General features: G+C 44.8%; 1 protein-coding gene across 2 annotated transcripts in view; it reads right to left on the bottom strand.

Moving 5' to 3' along the window:
• Positions 1 to 16,125, bottom strand: part of TMEM131L (transmembrane 131 like) — a 172,334-nt gene extending 156,209 nt beyond the window's left edge. For both annotated transcript variants that reach the window (XM_039234344.1, XM_039234345.1), the window contains exons 1-3: positions 15,974 to 16,125; positions 15,212 to 15,282; positions 6,924 to 6,967 (exon numbers count right to left, since the gene is read on the bottom strand). In XM_039234344.1, the coding sequence (XP_039090275.1) occupies positions 6,924 to 6,967; positions 15,212 to 15,282; positions 15,974 to 16,097 (239 nt within the window). In that variant the 5' untranslated portion in view covers positions 16,098 to 16,125. The remainder of the gene's footprint in view (positions 1 to 6,923; positions 6,968 to 15,211; positions 15,283 to 15,973) is intronic.
• Between the last annotated feature and the right edge of the window lie 1,721 nt (positions 16,126 to 17,846).

The following is a 17,846-nucleotide window of genomic DNA, read 5'->3' as shown; positions in this document are numbered from 1 at the left end:
AGAGGTGAGCAGGACCTAGATAACAAAAGGCCTCCCACGCCATGCTCAGCCAACCCGCACTTCATCACGAAGCTGAGGTTGTTTGTAGGAGGAATGGTAGGAAAGGATGTATGACTTAGACACATTACACAGGGAGGAAGACGAAGAACAAACCTGAGTAGCTATAAAATCTGAAAAAGATCCAGCCATACCTGGTCATCTACCAGGGTGGGGAGTAGGAAGGAGCCGGGGGGGGGGGGGGGGGGGGCCCCCCGGCATCCCGGTTTCTGGCTTATGCAAATGAACGTGTNGGGGGGGGGGAGGCATCCCGGTTTCTGGCTTATGCAAATGAACGTGTAGTGCAGCACGGGGTGGGGGGCTGAGAGGGACCCGAGCCCAAGAGCTCAGTTCCAGACACACTAGGTTAGCAGCACCTGAAAGCTAAGGGGAGCTCTCTGTGAGCAAGTGGGCAGATGAGACCCCTGGCTCAAAGGTACAATCCAAGTGCGAGTTCTTTCTAAAGACCCAAGAGAACAGGTGAGATCACCTGGCAAAACGACAGAGGGAAAGAGAAACATGTCCACAAGGGAACCCTGAGGAGGCACACAAAGGTTAAAAAGCTATGATCCCGTCAACAGGAGAGGAACTCTGGGGCTGTGCTGGAAACACAGCTTTAAACTTCTAAAGGAGAACAAAGAAAGTGAAAAGCAGCTCCATTCCCTGTGGGGAGTCTGAAATCCCCTAGACTGCCAAAAGAAGTCTCCCTAACGATTAAGTCATTTTGTCTGCAATTATATCTTTCAGTATGTTGCTGAAAGGTTAACAAGACTTTCTGCATGTTCTGACTTTGAGGATCTGCCTTTAACTGATGCAAACTGCTTCAGGAGAACATATTTTGATGTTATTACTGATCACATAAAAGCACATTAAAATCACACAACACAATGACAACTTCCACAGACGCTGTACCTGACCAGTCAGTACTGATAATTTTTATATAAGCATTTTTAGAAGCCAATGTACCATACTATTCACCTTGGTGATGCTCATACTTTTCACATTCTAACAAATGTACCTCAACAAGGCTTACGGGAGTTATCTGCAGAGCCAGACAAGCTTCCCAGAGAGCATTTGATTCCAGCAAGAGCCGAAGTCCACTCTCACTTGCTCTCATCGCTGAATCCAACCGCAACCTCTCTCTCTCAGCAAAGAAACTGATTACTGTTGATATTTGAGAACACCCAGGAGAAAAATGGGGACACAGGGCAAGAGGCAAGAAAGTCTTTCAAATATTGCTTTTCTGGCTTCCAACCAAATACAATTACATAGCATTCATAGAAGATTAAGTCAAGTTAATACAAACAAAATCTTCAGTGAGGCCAATTTCCCTGAAAGCTTTCCCGAACCATTTTAGATCACAGGCTGGCTACCCCAGAACCCTCCGCCCCAGGATTAATGGTGGTCGGCTTCAGGCCCCGCCCCAGGCCATCTGGAGAGTAAGACACAGAGCCCTCCTCCTGTCTAGATTCTCACCAGGGACAGATGTTAGTGCCACCTACACTTTTCTTGGGACATCCTTGAGACTCTATTTTATGGTCAAATCTCTCTCGAGTCCCAAGGTGCTCCTTTATGTGGGTGATCTCAGAGACGAGGCCTTCATGTTGTAGAATTCATAAGCACTGACTCGACTGACTTCAAGTTCAACTTAATATCATTGAGAGTTGGCCTTGTGGGGTAGTATTTAAAATGAAAATCACAAAGATGTTTGAAAAACATGTAAAGAGGTAGTAGTAACTTCATAAATAAGATTTAGGATAAAGGACATTAAACTAGCAGAGCAAATCAAATATTAGATTATAACTCCAAGTATAAACTAATACCCATAAGTCCGTACTGATATAAATGACTGAATAAATGAGACAAAATAAACAAATTTCCCATAGAAAATAATGCCAAATAATTTATGCAGGTGGAGCTTATTTCCATTTAATGACTTATTTCCAAAGAGTATATCATGGAAAGAAGGGAAAAAAGAGTCAGCCAGGTAAGTAAGGTCAACATCAAAGTGATAAGCCATGCTGATAGCAGATATCCTCAATATGTGATGAGAATACCAATTTATATCTGTGGCCTTCCTCCCCAAAACCCATAACCCTAGTCTAACCAGGAGGAAAAACATTAGGCAACCCCAAACTGAGGGATATTTTACAAAATACCTGAGCAGTACTCCTCCAAACTGTTAAGATTTCAAAAACAAGGTGGGGCGCCTGGGTGGCTTAGTCGGTTAAGCGTCTGACTTTCGCTTAGGTCATGATCTCGCGGTTCGTGGGTTCGAGCCCCGCATCGGGCTCTGTGCTGACTGCCAGCTCAGAGCCTGTGACTCCCTCTCTCTCTGACCCTCCCCTGCTCACGCTGTTTCTCTCTCTCTCCTAGAAATAAATAAAACATTAAAAAAAAAAAAAAAGATTTCAAAAACAAGGAAAGTCTAACAAACTGTCACAGTCAAGAGGCCCCAAGGAGATATGACAACTAAAAGTAATATCCTGAATGGGATCCTGGACAGAAAAACGACCCCAGGGAAAAACTAGTGAAGTTCAAAGAATGTGGAGTTTAGTTCACGGTAATGTACCAATGTTGGTTTCTCAGTTGTGACAAATGTGCCACTGTAATGGAAGATGTTAGCTGTGGGATAAACTGCGTGAGAGGTATACAGGAACACTCTGTACCATCTTTACCGTTTTTCTGTAAATCTAAATGTATTCTAAAGCAAAAGGTCTACTGTAACTATAGCAAGACGTTATAGGAGCTTTGGAGGTATTAAAATTTTCAATAAAAATTTCCAGGGGCACTTGGGTGGCTCAGTCAGGTAAGCGTCCGACTCTTAATCTCGGCTCAGGTCACGATCTCATGATTTGGGAGACCAAGCCCCACGTCGGGCTTTGCACTGGCAGCACAGAGCCCACTACCTCTCTCTCTGACCTTCCTGAGCTTTTTCCTTTCTCAAAGTTAATCAACTTTAAAAAAAAAAAATCCCAATTATGCAGCAAAGGTAAGTGAATACTAAGTACGTAGGTGACACATTTACATATTACAGGATATTACACTTAACAGAGAGAATTCTTAGAAAGAATTCCAGAACCTACATTTTCAGAAAATGGACACAAAGAAAGTTTTCTAATAACACCATCCAACCCATGTCATGATCTTGTCTTTACACAAAAGGAACAAATTCTAAGCTTAAAAAAAAAAGAAGAAGAAACAAAGAGGAAGAGGCTTGAAAGTTTGGAAGTCAAGTTAAAAGGAAGGCAGCCATAGATAATATGACAGCAAAATACTAGGATATTTTATATCAAGAAGATTAAAATATATAAATCAGGGCTGATCAAAATGTGGATCATGATTTTTAAAATTTTAAATCAATCCAGTAGTGGAAAAAACAGCATTTTTACATATGTTATAAGATGGACTAAAAAAGTTCTATAAATGGACGGTAGTGATTGGTTGCACAATAATGTGAATGTACTCAATGCCACAGAACTGACATTTAAAAATGGTTAAAACGGGGGATGCCTGGGTGGCTCACTTGGTCTCACAGTTTGCGAGTTCGAGCCCACATCCAGCTCGCTGCTGTCAATGAAGAAGAGCCTGTTTTGGATCCTCTGTCCACCACCTCCCCTTCTCTCTCCCTCAAAAATAAATTTTAGGAAATGGTTAAAGTGGTAAGTGTTATGTATATTTTATCACGATAAGAAAAGATAGAAAAGAATATGTCCCAGGTAGTAAAGGTAAGCACTATTTGATAAATAAAGCATGTGCACACACATTCATACATCCACACATATACCTATGGGCAGGTATGTAATCATGATGTAAAATGCATCTCTTACCATGAGTCACTGTCAAAAAGCCTGAAAGCCACTGTTCTAAATCACTGCTGCAATTCTCCCTCCCGACACACCTTCGCACAACCTAACCAACTTAACTCTACGTCAAAAGACTGACAGGGATAAAATCCACTAATACCTTCAAGTCTGACCGAAAACTGACAAAAAGAAAGTAGTTCTCACTGATGGGAAAGGAGAGAACTGAAGCAATCTACAAAAGAGGAGAACAAAGGCGCAGGCCCGAGCAGCAGGCTGGACGCACCCACCCCCCCCAGATGCCGCCACGACCTTCCACACCCCGGACTCACGGCATCAACTGCCTCCCTGCCATCTCCAATGGGATGCGTCATACCAAGCCTGACATCCCGACGAGACAACCAACCAGCGTTCCTCGTTTCCCTCCCCCTAATTCCTTTCCCATCCCTCCAGATGCTCAAGCCAAATTTTAGAAGCCCTCCATGGCATACTTCTCTTTCCCTCACTCTCCACCACTGACAGAGCAATGAACGTATGTCACCCCCAAAATGCATCTCAGAACTTTCCACGTCCCTTCATCTCCACTCCCACCAGCCTTGTCTGAACCACCGCCAGCATCCCTCGCCTGTTCCTGTTTCCATACACTCCAACAGAGGACTGTGGCAAACTCTGAACTCTGCCCCATATATTTATCTCACATTTAAAACTGTATACAATGAATTTAAATGGTCACAAAGAATGTAATTTCTGGCATATTATAAATGATGACATTTTGAATAAAACTCAACAATCACTTCTTAAAATATATTCAACGGAATCTAAATATCACTGCAATGAAATGCATCATCATCATCCATTTTTTTAAGTAATCTCTACACCCAACCTGGGCCTCAAACTCATGACCCCAAGATCAAGAGTCACACCTTCTACCCATGAGTGAGCCAGGCACCCTATTATTGTCCATTTTGTAAAACACATCAATAAACATTCCTCTATAGCTGGATACTCCCTCCAAGGATTTTAACCTAATACATACATCTTTATGTTCAAAGACTTGTGCAACAAAAATATGGGTATACATTGAAATGACAGGCTTTAAAAAAAAATTTCCTGCAACCACAGGGTGCAGGTGTTAAATTTTTTTTCTTCCGAATTGACTTATCATTATAATTTTTACTAATATAAAACTGATCAACAAACTTTATAAATTTTGATAAGTAATTAAACATAAAGAGACAAATTTACTGAAAAAGAATCCTTTAATGAAAGGAATGACTATCTTACCCCCATCATTGGTTCATGTAAATATTATTTTTGCTGTCCACTTTTTCTTAATATAAGCACTGAAAAAGCTTGTTTACATAAACAGATATGAATGGAAGGAACATTGTTACAGCACTGTCCCTATATTCTCTAAACACCCTCAGTGTTTATCCAAAATTCACAGTGATCTATCTTTGAAAATAACTTTTGGGGCACCTGGGGGGCTCAGTTGGTTAAGTGTCCTAATTTGGCTCAGGTCCTGATCTTGCAGTTCAAGGGTTCAAGCCCCACTTCAGGCTCTGTGCTGACAGCTTGGAGTCTGGAGCCTGCTTCAGATTCTGTGTCTCCTCTGTCTGCCCTTCCCTGCTTGTACTCTGTCTCTCTGTCTCTCTCTTTCAAAAATAAATATTAAAAAAATAATAACTTCTGATCATCTATCAACTGCCAATTTAATTATGTCCTTCAATTTCGTTGAAAGATTCAAAAGCCACCACAGTTACAAAAGAATTTGTCATCTAAAAGAGTTAACTGCTTCTCCTACCCAATACCAGGATTTCAGAGCCCAAGATGAAGCACTTGCTAAGACTGGGGCTGGGCAAGAAGTATGCCTTTCTTTTATAAAGTGGAGAAAAGAGATTACAAAAAAAGAGGTGGGAAAGGGTAACTCACAACCTCAGATCAATTTCAGGAGACTATGAGGACAGTGGGATCTAAAAGCTGATTCCCTGGAAGTTATCCCTGTGCCCAAGTACCACTTAGTGTCCCCATGCACCTCCAAGGACCAGACATCTGTTTGACAAGTGACTGAGACTGCACCATGACCAAAGTATTCTCTTAAAAATGTAGTTTACACCTTTCAATTTGTAGGCTCCTGCTTTTAAATCCTTTAACAAACCATATCACGCTTAAAAAAATAAAATCCAACCTCCTTAATGTGGCTTCTAGGATCCTACCTCACCTCACTATCCCACAAACCACCCAGGCCTTCTCCAAGTTCCTGGAATGTTGCCAGTGCTTTCCACCTCAGGGCCTTTGCACCTGCCATTTCCACTGCCTACAGTATTCTCCTCCTCTGTTCACTGCATGGCTATTTCTCCACACCCTCCAGACTTCAGCTTAAATGTAACCTCCTAAGAGGGACCTCCCCTGACCACCACTTCTTCCCCATTATTCTATACTACAGCAATCTAATTCTTGGTAGTTAAAATTGCAGTGTTTTGTTTTATTTACAGTAATGTCTGACGGCACCACTACATGCAACACAGATTTTGTTCAATGTTTTAGGCCCAGTACCCAGCACTGTGGCTGGTGCTAACAAATATTTGTGAGCAAGAGGACAGCATAAGCACACATGGGAAATGTGAAGTTGGGAATGTCGGGGGGGGGGGGGCAGGGGGTATTTCTAACAGCTTTCTGTACAACCTTATTTTTTTTTTTTTTTTTTTATTTCTAGGAGAGAGAGAGACAGCATGAGCAGGGGAGGGTCAGAGAGAGAGGGAGACACAGACTCAGAAACAGGCTCCAGGCCCTGAGCTGGCAGTCAGCACAGAGCCCGACGCGAGGCTCGAACCCACGAACCGCGAGATCATGACCTAAGCGAAAGTCGGACAGTTAACCGACTAAGCCACCCAGACGCCCCTGTACAACCTTATTTTAAAACAAAGTCATATTAATTATCAGAGAGTACAGATACTCCAAATGCCAAAGAGAAGGTACATTACAGGTATACCAAACACAGGAACATGTACCAAGCCTTCAACAGCATCCCAAGTGTACATAAATATTCAGCATGCGGGTATTTGCTCCAGTTGTTTTTCTTACCTCTGCTCTTGAGAATGCTCCTCCATATCCTCTTCAGAATCACCCTAGTGATAAAAGAATATGGTTTAACAGTCAGTTTGAAAGAACACAAAAATCTCCAAAAGAAACAGTTCTTCAAATTAAACACGGGTGATAAATTTATAACGAAGCCTAAAAACAATGCCTGATACACAGCAGGCATTCAATAAATATTTATTGAAAACATAACACTACTAAAAGCCATAAATAGCCAATGATCCTTTCGATATTTTAAGTAAGGATCTTCATTTAACACCACAACCTCAAAATTAGTTTGACATCTCTTCTCTCCAAGAGCCTTTTAACATTTACGTTTCAAAAGTCACAAAAAATAAAGTTTAACGATAATATAGGAAATGGACTGGTTAGCTCACAACCCCCCAAATGGATATCCGATGTATTTTGACATCAATGTAAAAGACGCTGATCAGTTTAATAAATGGTATTAATGTCACACTCAAAAGCTCTTCCAAAATCATCTCCCGGACTTACCAGGCCAAAATCTGACTCCATGTCATATAACAAGAGGGTAAAAAGAAAAGGCGCTTGAAACCAAAACAAGAGAGCAGATCCGATTAGACACTACATGTAACCTGCCTTGGCCATCCTTTCCCGAAGCTCACCACTGCTAGGTTCAGGACTACCAAGCCTTCCTGGTCCTCCAGCTTCTCCCTAACCCTCCGCTCTCAGCAGTTCCTGCCTCTCTGCCCTCTTCCTCCCTGTCACTGCCAGCCTTCCCGGGCCCAGACTCCCTACACCAATTCCCTCAGAATGCTGACCCACACTCAGACCCATAGGGTCCCAGTCCCCAGCGCCAGCCCCCACGCCTCACTCGACCACACGTGTGGATACTCAGGGAAGGCCTATCTTTCCCGAGAGCAAGACTCCGGAGACTGTGGTGAGCACTGCACCAAGCCATGGCCAGCACACGGCAAGTACTCACAATACTTGTAGGATGGATTTGTTTACAGCTTCAGCCCCAGTGGCGAATGCCGCCAGGACATGTGCATTTTGTCTCCCCAGAAACAGTTATGACCAACACTGACTTATCAACATCAGGGGCCCCTGCCAAGTGGCTTCTGTCCTAACTGGCCTCCTTCTGTTAAGGATACCATCATACTCCTTGACCCGTGGGCTAACCTTAGAGTCATCCTACACTGCTCTCCTTCCTTCACCTCCAGGCATAAAGACCTACCCACTCATCTGAAATAGGGTACAGACCTGTCCTTTCTTCTTCATCCCTTCTGCCAGCAAATCAGCCCATACTATGAGCACCCCAGGCCTCCATTACTACCACACACAGGGCTTCTTGCTCTGTTTAAGAATGCTGCCTCCAGGGGCGACTGGGTGGCTCAGCCAGTTAAGCGTAGGACTTCAGCTCAGGTCATGATCCCGCTGTCCATGGGTTTGAGCCCTGCATCAGGCTCTGTGCTGACAGTTTGGAGCCTGGAGCCTGCTTCAGATTCTGTGTCTCCCTCTCTCTCTCTCTGCCTCTCCCGAGCTCATGTGCACTCTCTCAAAATAATAAATAAAAACGTCAAAAAAAAAAAAAAAAAAAAAAAGACTGCTGCCTCCAATCCATCCAATGTGCCACTCCAAGACCAATTTTCTTCAGTATCAATCATGACTTCCAACCCGCAGACCCAGCATCCAATGTCACTGTGTTAATCTCTGCCCTCACTGCTAGTCAGATGTACTCCAAGTTCCTTAACCTATAACTGGGCAACTGTCAATTGACTTTGACATAGCCTTCCCAATCTCTACAGCCACACTTCATCAAGTGCTCTGGGCTCCAATTCAAAGCACCAACTTCAAAAACACTGAACTGTCACCCACGTGAGGGTCTAGACAAGGCCCCATTCACACCTTTGCTAATGGGGTCTCTCTCGCTCTCAAAGTGCCCTCCCACCCCTAAGCTTGAATAGACCCCTCCAATACACACTGTTATTCCTCTCTCCTCTCAGTTCCTACATTTCAGCACTTGAATGTTATCTCAGGGTATTACCAGCCTTATCTCCCCAACACCACTAGGCTCTCAAAGAGCAGGAACCAAATCCTGTAATTCCCCCACCCCACCCCTTTGGCAGTGCCTCAGGGCCCTTGCACCAGCTATTCTAAATCTCCCACTGCTTTGGAGGGTGGGCTTGAATGTCAAGTATAGGCCTTCTTAAAGGGATCTACCTTGACTTAATTAAAACTCCAGTTCCCATCACCTGAATCTTCCTCCAGTCTGCCACCAAACAGCACTGATGCCGTTCTAACAGACTGGCAATTTCCTCTACTCCTTATTCACTATCTATGTGCCTCTAGTAGACCAGAAGCTGCACAAGGGCAGTGGTTTTGTTCAACATGACACCCACAGCACCTAGACCAGTGCTTGGCCCACAGTACATGCTCAATAAATGTCTGCAGAGCTAAGTACAGTCTAGCTGGCTCTTAAATACTAACGGATATATACCTCACACCTGTCAGAACGGCCATTAGCAAAAAGACAAGAAATAAAAACTGTTGGTGAGGATGTGAAGAAAAGAGAACCCTCGTGCTCTGTTGCTGAGAATGCCAACTGGGGTAGCTACTGTGGAAAACAGGCCAGAAATTCCTCAAAAATTCAAAAATTGATCTAACAATTGCCCTTCTGGGTATTTATCTGAAAAAAATGGAAACACTAATTCAAAAAAGTATCTGCACCCCCATGTTCACAACAGCATTATTTACAATAGCCAAGGTATGTAAGCAACCTAAGTGTCCACCGATAGATGATTGGATAAAGACGTGGTATGTATGTGGGTGCATATATATGTGTACATGCATACATATACACGTACATATATGTGTGTATATATATAATGAAATACTATTCAGCCATTTAAAAAAACCACAAAATCGCACCATTTGCAACAACACAGATGGATTGTTATGGCATTATGCTAAGTGAAATAAGTCAAACAGAAAGACAAATGTTTTGTGGTCGTTCTCAAATACAGAATTTAAAAAACAAACACAAATACCAAGTTCATAGATATATGAAATAGACTCGTGATTGCTGGCAGGGGGGTGTGGTGCAAAATGGGTAAAGGTACAAACTTCCTGTAATAAAATAAGTGAGCCTTTAGGGATGTAATGTACAGTACGATGACTAGTTAATAATACTGCACTGCATATTTGAAAGTTATTCAGAGTAAATCTGAAAAGTTCTTATCACAAGACAAAAAAATGTTTTTGTAACTGTGTATGGTGACAGATGGTAACTAGACTTACTGTTATGTTGTACACTTAAAACTAATGTGATGTTATATGTCAATTATACCCCAATAAAAACTTTTTATGCTTTTCTAAATTTTTTAATGTTTATTTTTGCGAGACAGAGAGAGACAGAATATGAGCGGGTGAGGGGCAGAGAGAGAGAAGGAGACACAGAATCCAAAACAGGCTCCAGGCTCTGGGCTGAGGCTCGAACTCCAGAATGGCTAGATCGTGACCCAGGCCGAAGTCAGATGCTTAACTGACTGAGCCACCCAGGTGCCTCAATTAAAAAAAAAATTATAAGCAAAAATCTAAAACATACTAGTGGATATGACTACTTTTAAAGACTTCATGAAGCAAATTTTTCTAACTCAAAACAGAACATGAAAATATCTCCCTCAGACACGGGAACTTTTCCTGGTCAGACTGCTAAGCCTCACACAAAGCAAAGGCTTTCACCCGAAACACCACCTGGGTTCAAATCCCACCACGGCTACTTTCTTATAGCCTTGGGCAAATTATTTAATGACTCTGGGCCTCAATTTCCTCATCTGTAAAAATCAAGTCGTAACACTTCACAGTTTTTTGTGTATTACCATGAGTATTAATAACTCATGACGTGCTTAAACAATGCCAGTGATATTCAACCCGTGTTAGCTATTATTTTTTTTATGTTGATAGTGGAAGTAGATTAAACCCAAAATAAATCTCTATGACAAAAAGATTTCTAAATACCAGTCAATGATTCACTGACTAGAGCAAGATGCTGTTACATAACACAGTACCTGAGATAATAAAGAATTCAGATAGTCAATGTACCATTTCCTGTTTCACTTTCTACTAGTTTCCGTTATCTGTACCCTCAGACTTAAAGGGGTAAAACATGAGTTTTTTAAAGGCAGAGGCTTTCTTATTTATGACTCTATCACAGGGACCTAACTGGGCCAGGCCCATGCTAAGTGTCAGCTAGATGAACAAGGCCAGAAAAGCATTAGGCCCCCTCCCCCCCCAAACCAGACCAACATGAGTCTTCATCAGGTAACAGCTGTTCCTACTCAGCACCAATGTCTGTGTCCCAAACCTAACTAGGAGGGTTAGGAGTGAGACTTCCCTTCTCAGCAAAAGGCTGAATGGACTAGAAGAACAAATTCTAGATTGCCCTTCTTGCTGCTAGAGCGGATACAAAACAACAATAACACAATAATAGGAAATCAAAGCTGAAGGCATTCCACCTGCCATCTTCAAAACTAACCTCATAAACAGGACAAGACACTGGTAACCGCCTCTCCTCCCCTAGGAAGAACTCACGGGCTAACCACGGAATGCCTTCTGTATGCAGAACAGCAGGGCCACAAGAGGCCCACCAAGCTCAGAATCCAAAACCCGGTTACAGGGAATCCAGTTAGGGCAAGAAGGCACCCTCCTTGCGAGGCAAAGGAAAACATCCAGACACTTAAGAAACTCAAAGGGAGAGAAATGGCAGCGCTGCTGCCAAGTTAGAAGTCTGGAAGGACTGGCTCTTTGGGAACAGCAGAGCAACACAGCATTGGTCCTTTCGTTCAACAGACACATGTGGGGCTTCCTCTGCCAAGGATCAGGCTGCAGCGAGCATCCTAGACAACTGACTGGAGCAACACACAAGGTCAGACTGCGGAAAGCCCTGAGGGCCAGAGCAGGTCAAGGGGATCAGTGTGGGTTTTACTTGAAGGCGAAGTTAAGACGGTGCACAAAGCAGTACCTTAAACACTCTCAATTACTTCTTGATAATAAGCTACTGAAAACATTTTTTGGTTCCTAACCATCACCACTTGGGATTCAGTGTGTTGAAGTCAGAAAAGAGGAAAAATTCTGTAAATCTAAGAATAAAATCACATTTTTTTCTTCCTTCTCAGTATCACAAGGGATAGAGTTTTTTATGTTCCTCCACCAAAATATCCTACCACCATGAAACAGCATCTAACAAAAAGATATGAATAATATTATGTATCTGTACAACTGCAGAGAACATTTAGGACTGGGCTATCTGCACTGTTGTCAAGCCCTTCAGAGCAGGAAAGCTGCCCCATGCTCTCCAGGGACCAAATCTAGGAGTCAAACTGAGATACTGCCAAAATAATACGTAACATACATGAAGTGCCTACTAAGTTCAAGGTACTTTTAATCCTCACAAAGTCCTCTGAGATCAGCACCATTATTTTACCTCCATTTTGCAGAAAAGAAACTGAGGACAAGTGGTGAAAAGGGAAGGAACTGAGAGTCAAATCCGGGAACGCTGGAGAGAATTTGGAAGATGACAATTCAATTGTTAGATTTGTTTTTATTAATGATGCACTATTCTAGTTCTTGATCACTTAAAGACCCATCAGAAAACGGAAAAAAAAAAAAAGACCCAATCACCAGAAAACATTTCCAAAATGAATAACTATAAACAATTAGTGGTGACAAATGTTAATATTTAATTTTTTCGATGTTTTATTTATTTCAGAGAGAGAGAGAGACAGCGTGAGCAGGGGAGGGTCAGAGAGAAAGGGAGACACACAATCTGAAGCAGACTCCAGGCTCTGAACTAGCTGTCAGCACAGAGCCCGATGCGGGGCTCAAACCCACGAACCATGAGATCATGACCTGAAGTCGGACGCTTCACCGACTGAGCCACCCAGGCGCCCCAATATTCAATTTTTTAATACCACATCTTCTGGTGCTCCCACTTCACCTATCACTGACAAATCTTTGCTTCTGAAGCTGCCTCGGAGCCTTCCTGAGTGAAAGGAACCCAACCTACAAATTCATTAAGCAGAAACCCTCAAATTTAAAAAAACACCTATAAATACTCTTTTCAGCTGACTCCATGACACGCGAGAGAGCTTTTTGTGAAAAAAGAAAAACAGTCAAAATACTTTGCAGAGAATTCTCTAAAAATAACTTTTCTTCAGAACTCACTGCAGTTTATATGTAGGTATATTATATACATGGAGTTTAGATAGATATGCACACATACCTACAGTTTAGATAGATAGTATAGATCCATATATATCCTCACTCCCACCCAGATACATGCAGGGTAAAACAGTCTCTAAAAGATACACTTATAGATAGAGACGAAGTATTTAGAAAATTATTTTGAATACCAGTTTCACTTTCATTATAGCTTTGATTAAAATAGCTTAGTTATAAATGCTTCTATACTGAGTATTCCAGAAAGACAACTTCTAAATTGTGACTTTTTTCCCCAAAACAAAGTATTATACACATAAACAAAACCAGAAATTGAGAATTTTAGCAAATAACTTTTATGGCTATAAATATTATCATTAATCGTATCATAGGCCTTGACATTTCCGTCTCTGAGCACAGTGACTACATCTTCAACTAATGCTGCAACAAATGAGAGTCTATAATTTACTTTCCTTTCTGTCTGGGTTGGTTTCCAACACTAACCAGGAAGAGGGTACAGGCTACAATTGAGTAAAAATGCAAATGCATATAGATACACACCAGTGCCTCTCAACCCGGGCAAGTTTGCTCCCCAGGGACATTTTGCAATGTCTAGGGACGTTTTTAGCTCTCGCAACTGTGGGGAAGAGGGAGGAGAAAGTGCCACTAGCATCTAGTGGGTAGAGACAGAGATGCTCTAACTGCTTGATATCCTATAGCCCCCAGGACACAGAATTCCACCCAGGACAGCCCCCACAACACAGAATTCTCCAGCCCACAATGTCATTAATGCTGCTTCTGAACATCACAGACATACACAAATATAGCTATTTTCAAAAAGTAAAAACATCAAATATTAAATGTGGATCTTTCAGTAGAACCATGAACAATTTCTATTTGATTCTTTGTATCTTCAGGCATTTTTCAAACCTTCAACAACACACATCTGTTATTTATAAGCAGAAAAAAAATCCATTTGGGAATATACTTTTAAGAATAGGACAGACTATTTGCTCCCCATCCCGATGAGGCTTCTTCTCAAAGGACTGGACTCATTCAGTTTGCTGGCCTTCAGGGAGGGTCCAGGAAAATTTTCCTCTAAAAATCACCTCTCCGCCTTGAAGCTGTTACTCATTAGCCCTGGTTAAAGTGAATATTCCGAATATCTCAAAACCAGGACTCTAATGCTTCACACAGGAGGGAGAAACTGAAATGTAACACTGCACAGTTCTTCAGGGAACTTACAGCAAGACATCCTGTTTTTCCAAACAGCCACCAGAGACAACATAGAATTAAGTGCTGTCACCAACGTGGGAATTAATGAACATCTCAACAACTACCACACGCAAGCTGAACATTCCCTTAGAATTCAACACCTCCCCCAAAAAACAGTATTTGGGGTCACTACTGTTGCTGCTGAAAACGTGTACACGTGCACTCAAAATGTTAAAAGTTAAACCTTCACACAACGCTTTGCAGTACTGTATCTACCGTATGATGCCACACAGTCTCAATGAAATACTAGTAATTATTTCTTCCACATGCAATCATTGTATCATATGGGGGAGAAACCCCCAAAACCTGAAATTCAAGTTGTTAAGAGGGTGTATCTGACGCGAATTAAAGGCACTTGGAAAAAATCCAAGACTACAATCTTTGAAAGTCACATCTTCATCGCAAAGCTACTTAACGCTAATGGCAAGTGCCACTCACTAACATTTCTGAAATCAATATTCCTGTTGTCCTCAGGCACACACAGCTCCAGCTCACTTAGGGAACAGGGGACACATCCCTCGCGCACCCAGGACTCCGGCCCGCGGAGGGGCCCGCCCTTCCCCTCCACAAGGTTGCCGCTGGCCGCGGCCCTGCTGAGGTGGCCTGGGCTCCCACCTCCTGAACTTGGGGCGGGCGTGACTCACGCCCTGTCACATGGCGCGGGAGGAGGCTGGGAGGGCCACCGCTGCCAGGTGTTCAGGCTCGGCCCGACCGTTTATTTGCCTTGCAAAGTGGCCCGAGCGCCTGTGCCGCTGGGGGGCCGACGGCCTGTCCTCCCTCGCACACCCACAGCGGCTCTGTCACCTGGTCGTCCTCACCTGAGTGGGCAGCAGGAGTTCCCCTTCTTCTGCCTGCCACAGCTCCACCACGTTCGGCAAGGGCTCAATCGCTGCACGAACACCAAAAAATACACCGCGTTTTAATGCACGGAAAAGAAACGCTTCCTGTTTCCCTATCATGCCCCCATGCACTCGCCTCACCAAAACAAGTCACCCTTTCCTTCTCCAAGCGGAGGCCACCCGAGGACAAGAACACAATGGAAGGGGTGCAAGCGGGCGGCCCCTCTGGACAAGAGCAGGGAGCGTGCAAGGTCGGGGTTCCCGTGCTGGGGGGACGGAGGGGAGTAAGCCACCCCGCGGGCCACTCAGCGCTCCGCATCCCGCAGCATCTGGGGCTGGCGTCTGCGGGATGGGTCCTGGGAGGCCAAGCTCGAGGAACAAAGCTGCAGGAAGCCGGGCCGCGGCGGGGCCCCAGCGCGCGCCACACAAAGCGGGGGCTGCGCCCGGGGCGCCCGGGGCCCGCGCACAAAGGCTCCGGGGCGCGTGCGGCTAGCGGTCCGCGCCGCTGTCCCCAAGCTCCGCGACTGCCCAGCTTTCCGTCTGTCTGAGGGCGGGGGGCGCGGGAGGGGACGCTGTGGTTAGAAAATGTTATCAGCCGAGAATTGCAACCGCTTTCCTTCCTCCTCCTGCCCCTTTCCCCTTCCTCCCCTCGCCCTCTTATAGATTTCAGCAGTTCCCTAAAAGAAAGAGAAGGGGGGGCGGGGTAGAGAAGGAGAGCGAGCACAGCGGCGCAAGGCTGACCTTGTCCCTGAGCCTCTCCCGGGCGACAGCAGGGCAGGAGGACCTGGAAGACGCCCAGCAGGAGGTTCACGGCCGCGGCGGTGCGGCAATAGCAGCCCAGCTGCGGGCGTCGGAGCCCCGCCATGCTGGTGCTCGCGCTCCTCTCGGGTGCTCGCCGCGCTCGCCGTTCGCTCGCTGGCGCCGGGGCTGCCTCGCCCCGGGCCCGCCCCCGCGCCGCCCCGCCCCGCCCCGCCCCGCCCCGCGCCGCCCCGCCCCGCCCCCGTCGCCGCCGCGGCCGCCGCAGCTGCTGCGGCTCGGGCCCCGGGCGCGCCGCTCGGTCTGCGCGCGTGTGCGCCACAGATAGGGAGGGACGGAACGCGGCGGGGCGCGGGGGAACGTGGACAATGCGAACGCCGCTGCCCAGGGCGCCCCGCCCGGGCGCGGACCGCACCGCTCAGGGCCCGCCCCGCAGCGCCCCGCGGCGTCCTTCCCAAATCGGCGGTCCCCAGGCACTGTCTGCGGCCGTGACGGGGTCGCTTAGAGCTGTCGGGAGGGACTACCAAGCCACTGTCGCCAAGTGCGACTTGAGGAAGTTTCGGGCGGCTTCTTCTTTGTTTGGGCACGCTGGCACCGTCGCGTTATTACCTACGGGGGGTGGGGGCGCGGTGCTGGGGAGTGGGAGTGGGGAGTCACCGGGCCAGAGGCCTCAGACAGGATATTAGTGGAAATAATGCAGTGGTTGTCAGGAAACGCTAGTGCAGCCGCATGGCTACTGCCAGTTATACAGCGAGGATATCCGGTGGCTGCAAAGTCTGTAATTTAGAATAAAAAGAGCTCTTCCAACACCCGAGAGCCTGACCTCAGCGAGGCGTGGCGGTGGTGCGCCTGGCAGCCTCCGAGGAGACGGCTCAGGTTGTGACAGGTGGGGAAGCCTCTTCCTAGGGCGTTTGTAGCTGCAAAGACCCTGCAAATATTCCTCTTAGGATTCATACTGCAAAATTCAGCCAGTCTCATCGGAAACATGGTCGGTAGTCTGATTGTAACATTCACTGCGTAATATACGTAATACCTGAAAATGTATTTTCTAGCCCCATTATTTGATGCCTGTAACCAAAAAGGACGTCCAGTATCTGATATCTCTTAAGTTTAGTATCATGCCTTTGCCAATGATATCACAAACAACGGTTTATTCAGGAATCGGTTTCGCATAAACTGGAAGTATTGGCAGTCTTAAGGTGTTTTTAAAAAAAAAAAAAAAAAAAAAACTAGTTTGCTGCTTCCAGAGCAGTCTGTATGAAATTCAGAGAATATGAGCAGTATAGAATAAAGAGGAGAAGTGACTGGGGGCACACCTGTCTGTTTACATTGATCCTCTATTTCATCGTTTCTGGTGCCTTACAGTCTAGACGATGGAAAAGCAGTGGTCAAAATAGGACAGATGCCAAAGAAGGACTAAATCAATCATGGATCCTAGTTCCCCCAAGGAAAAAGTCACTTTGCATTATCCACCTTCAAGACCTCGGGTGTTTTCTCAGTTCCTTGTCTTTTTCCTGTTTCCTGCCAGCATCTCCCTTTCTGTAGCACAGATCTCCAGTCCCATCTTAATGTGTCTTTTGTTTTCCTTCGTTTTACTTCTCTAGGTTTGCATTTGCCTCTTGAGCTCTGAAGGTTCTCCTACTGTGTTAAGGGGCTGTCTTCTGTAAAAAAAAAAAAAAAAAAAAATACTTGGTGTAGCACAAGGAGACAGTAACTGCACCTTCAAAGTTTGGTTTTCAGTGAATGTTCTGTCATTGGCCTATTTATAATATGTATTTTTAAGTCCTTCATGACTTAGAAAGGAAAGCACGCAAACATTGATGACCTAACAGGTTTCATGAAACAAGTTTAATAAAAA

This window comes from Hyaena hyaena, unplaced genomic scaffold (assembly GCF_003009895.1).
Source record: "Hyaena hyaena isolate Hyena2069 unplaced genomic scaffold, ASM300989v1 scaffold_89, whole genome shotgun sequence".
Lineage (NCBI taxonomy): Eukaryota > Metazoa > Chordata > Mammalia > Carnivora > Hyaenidae > Hyaena > Hyaena hyaena.
This window is presented reverse-complemented; position numbering and strand designations above follow the sequence as displayed.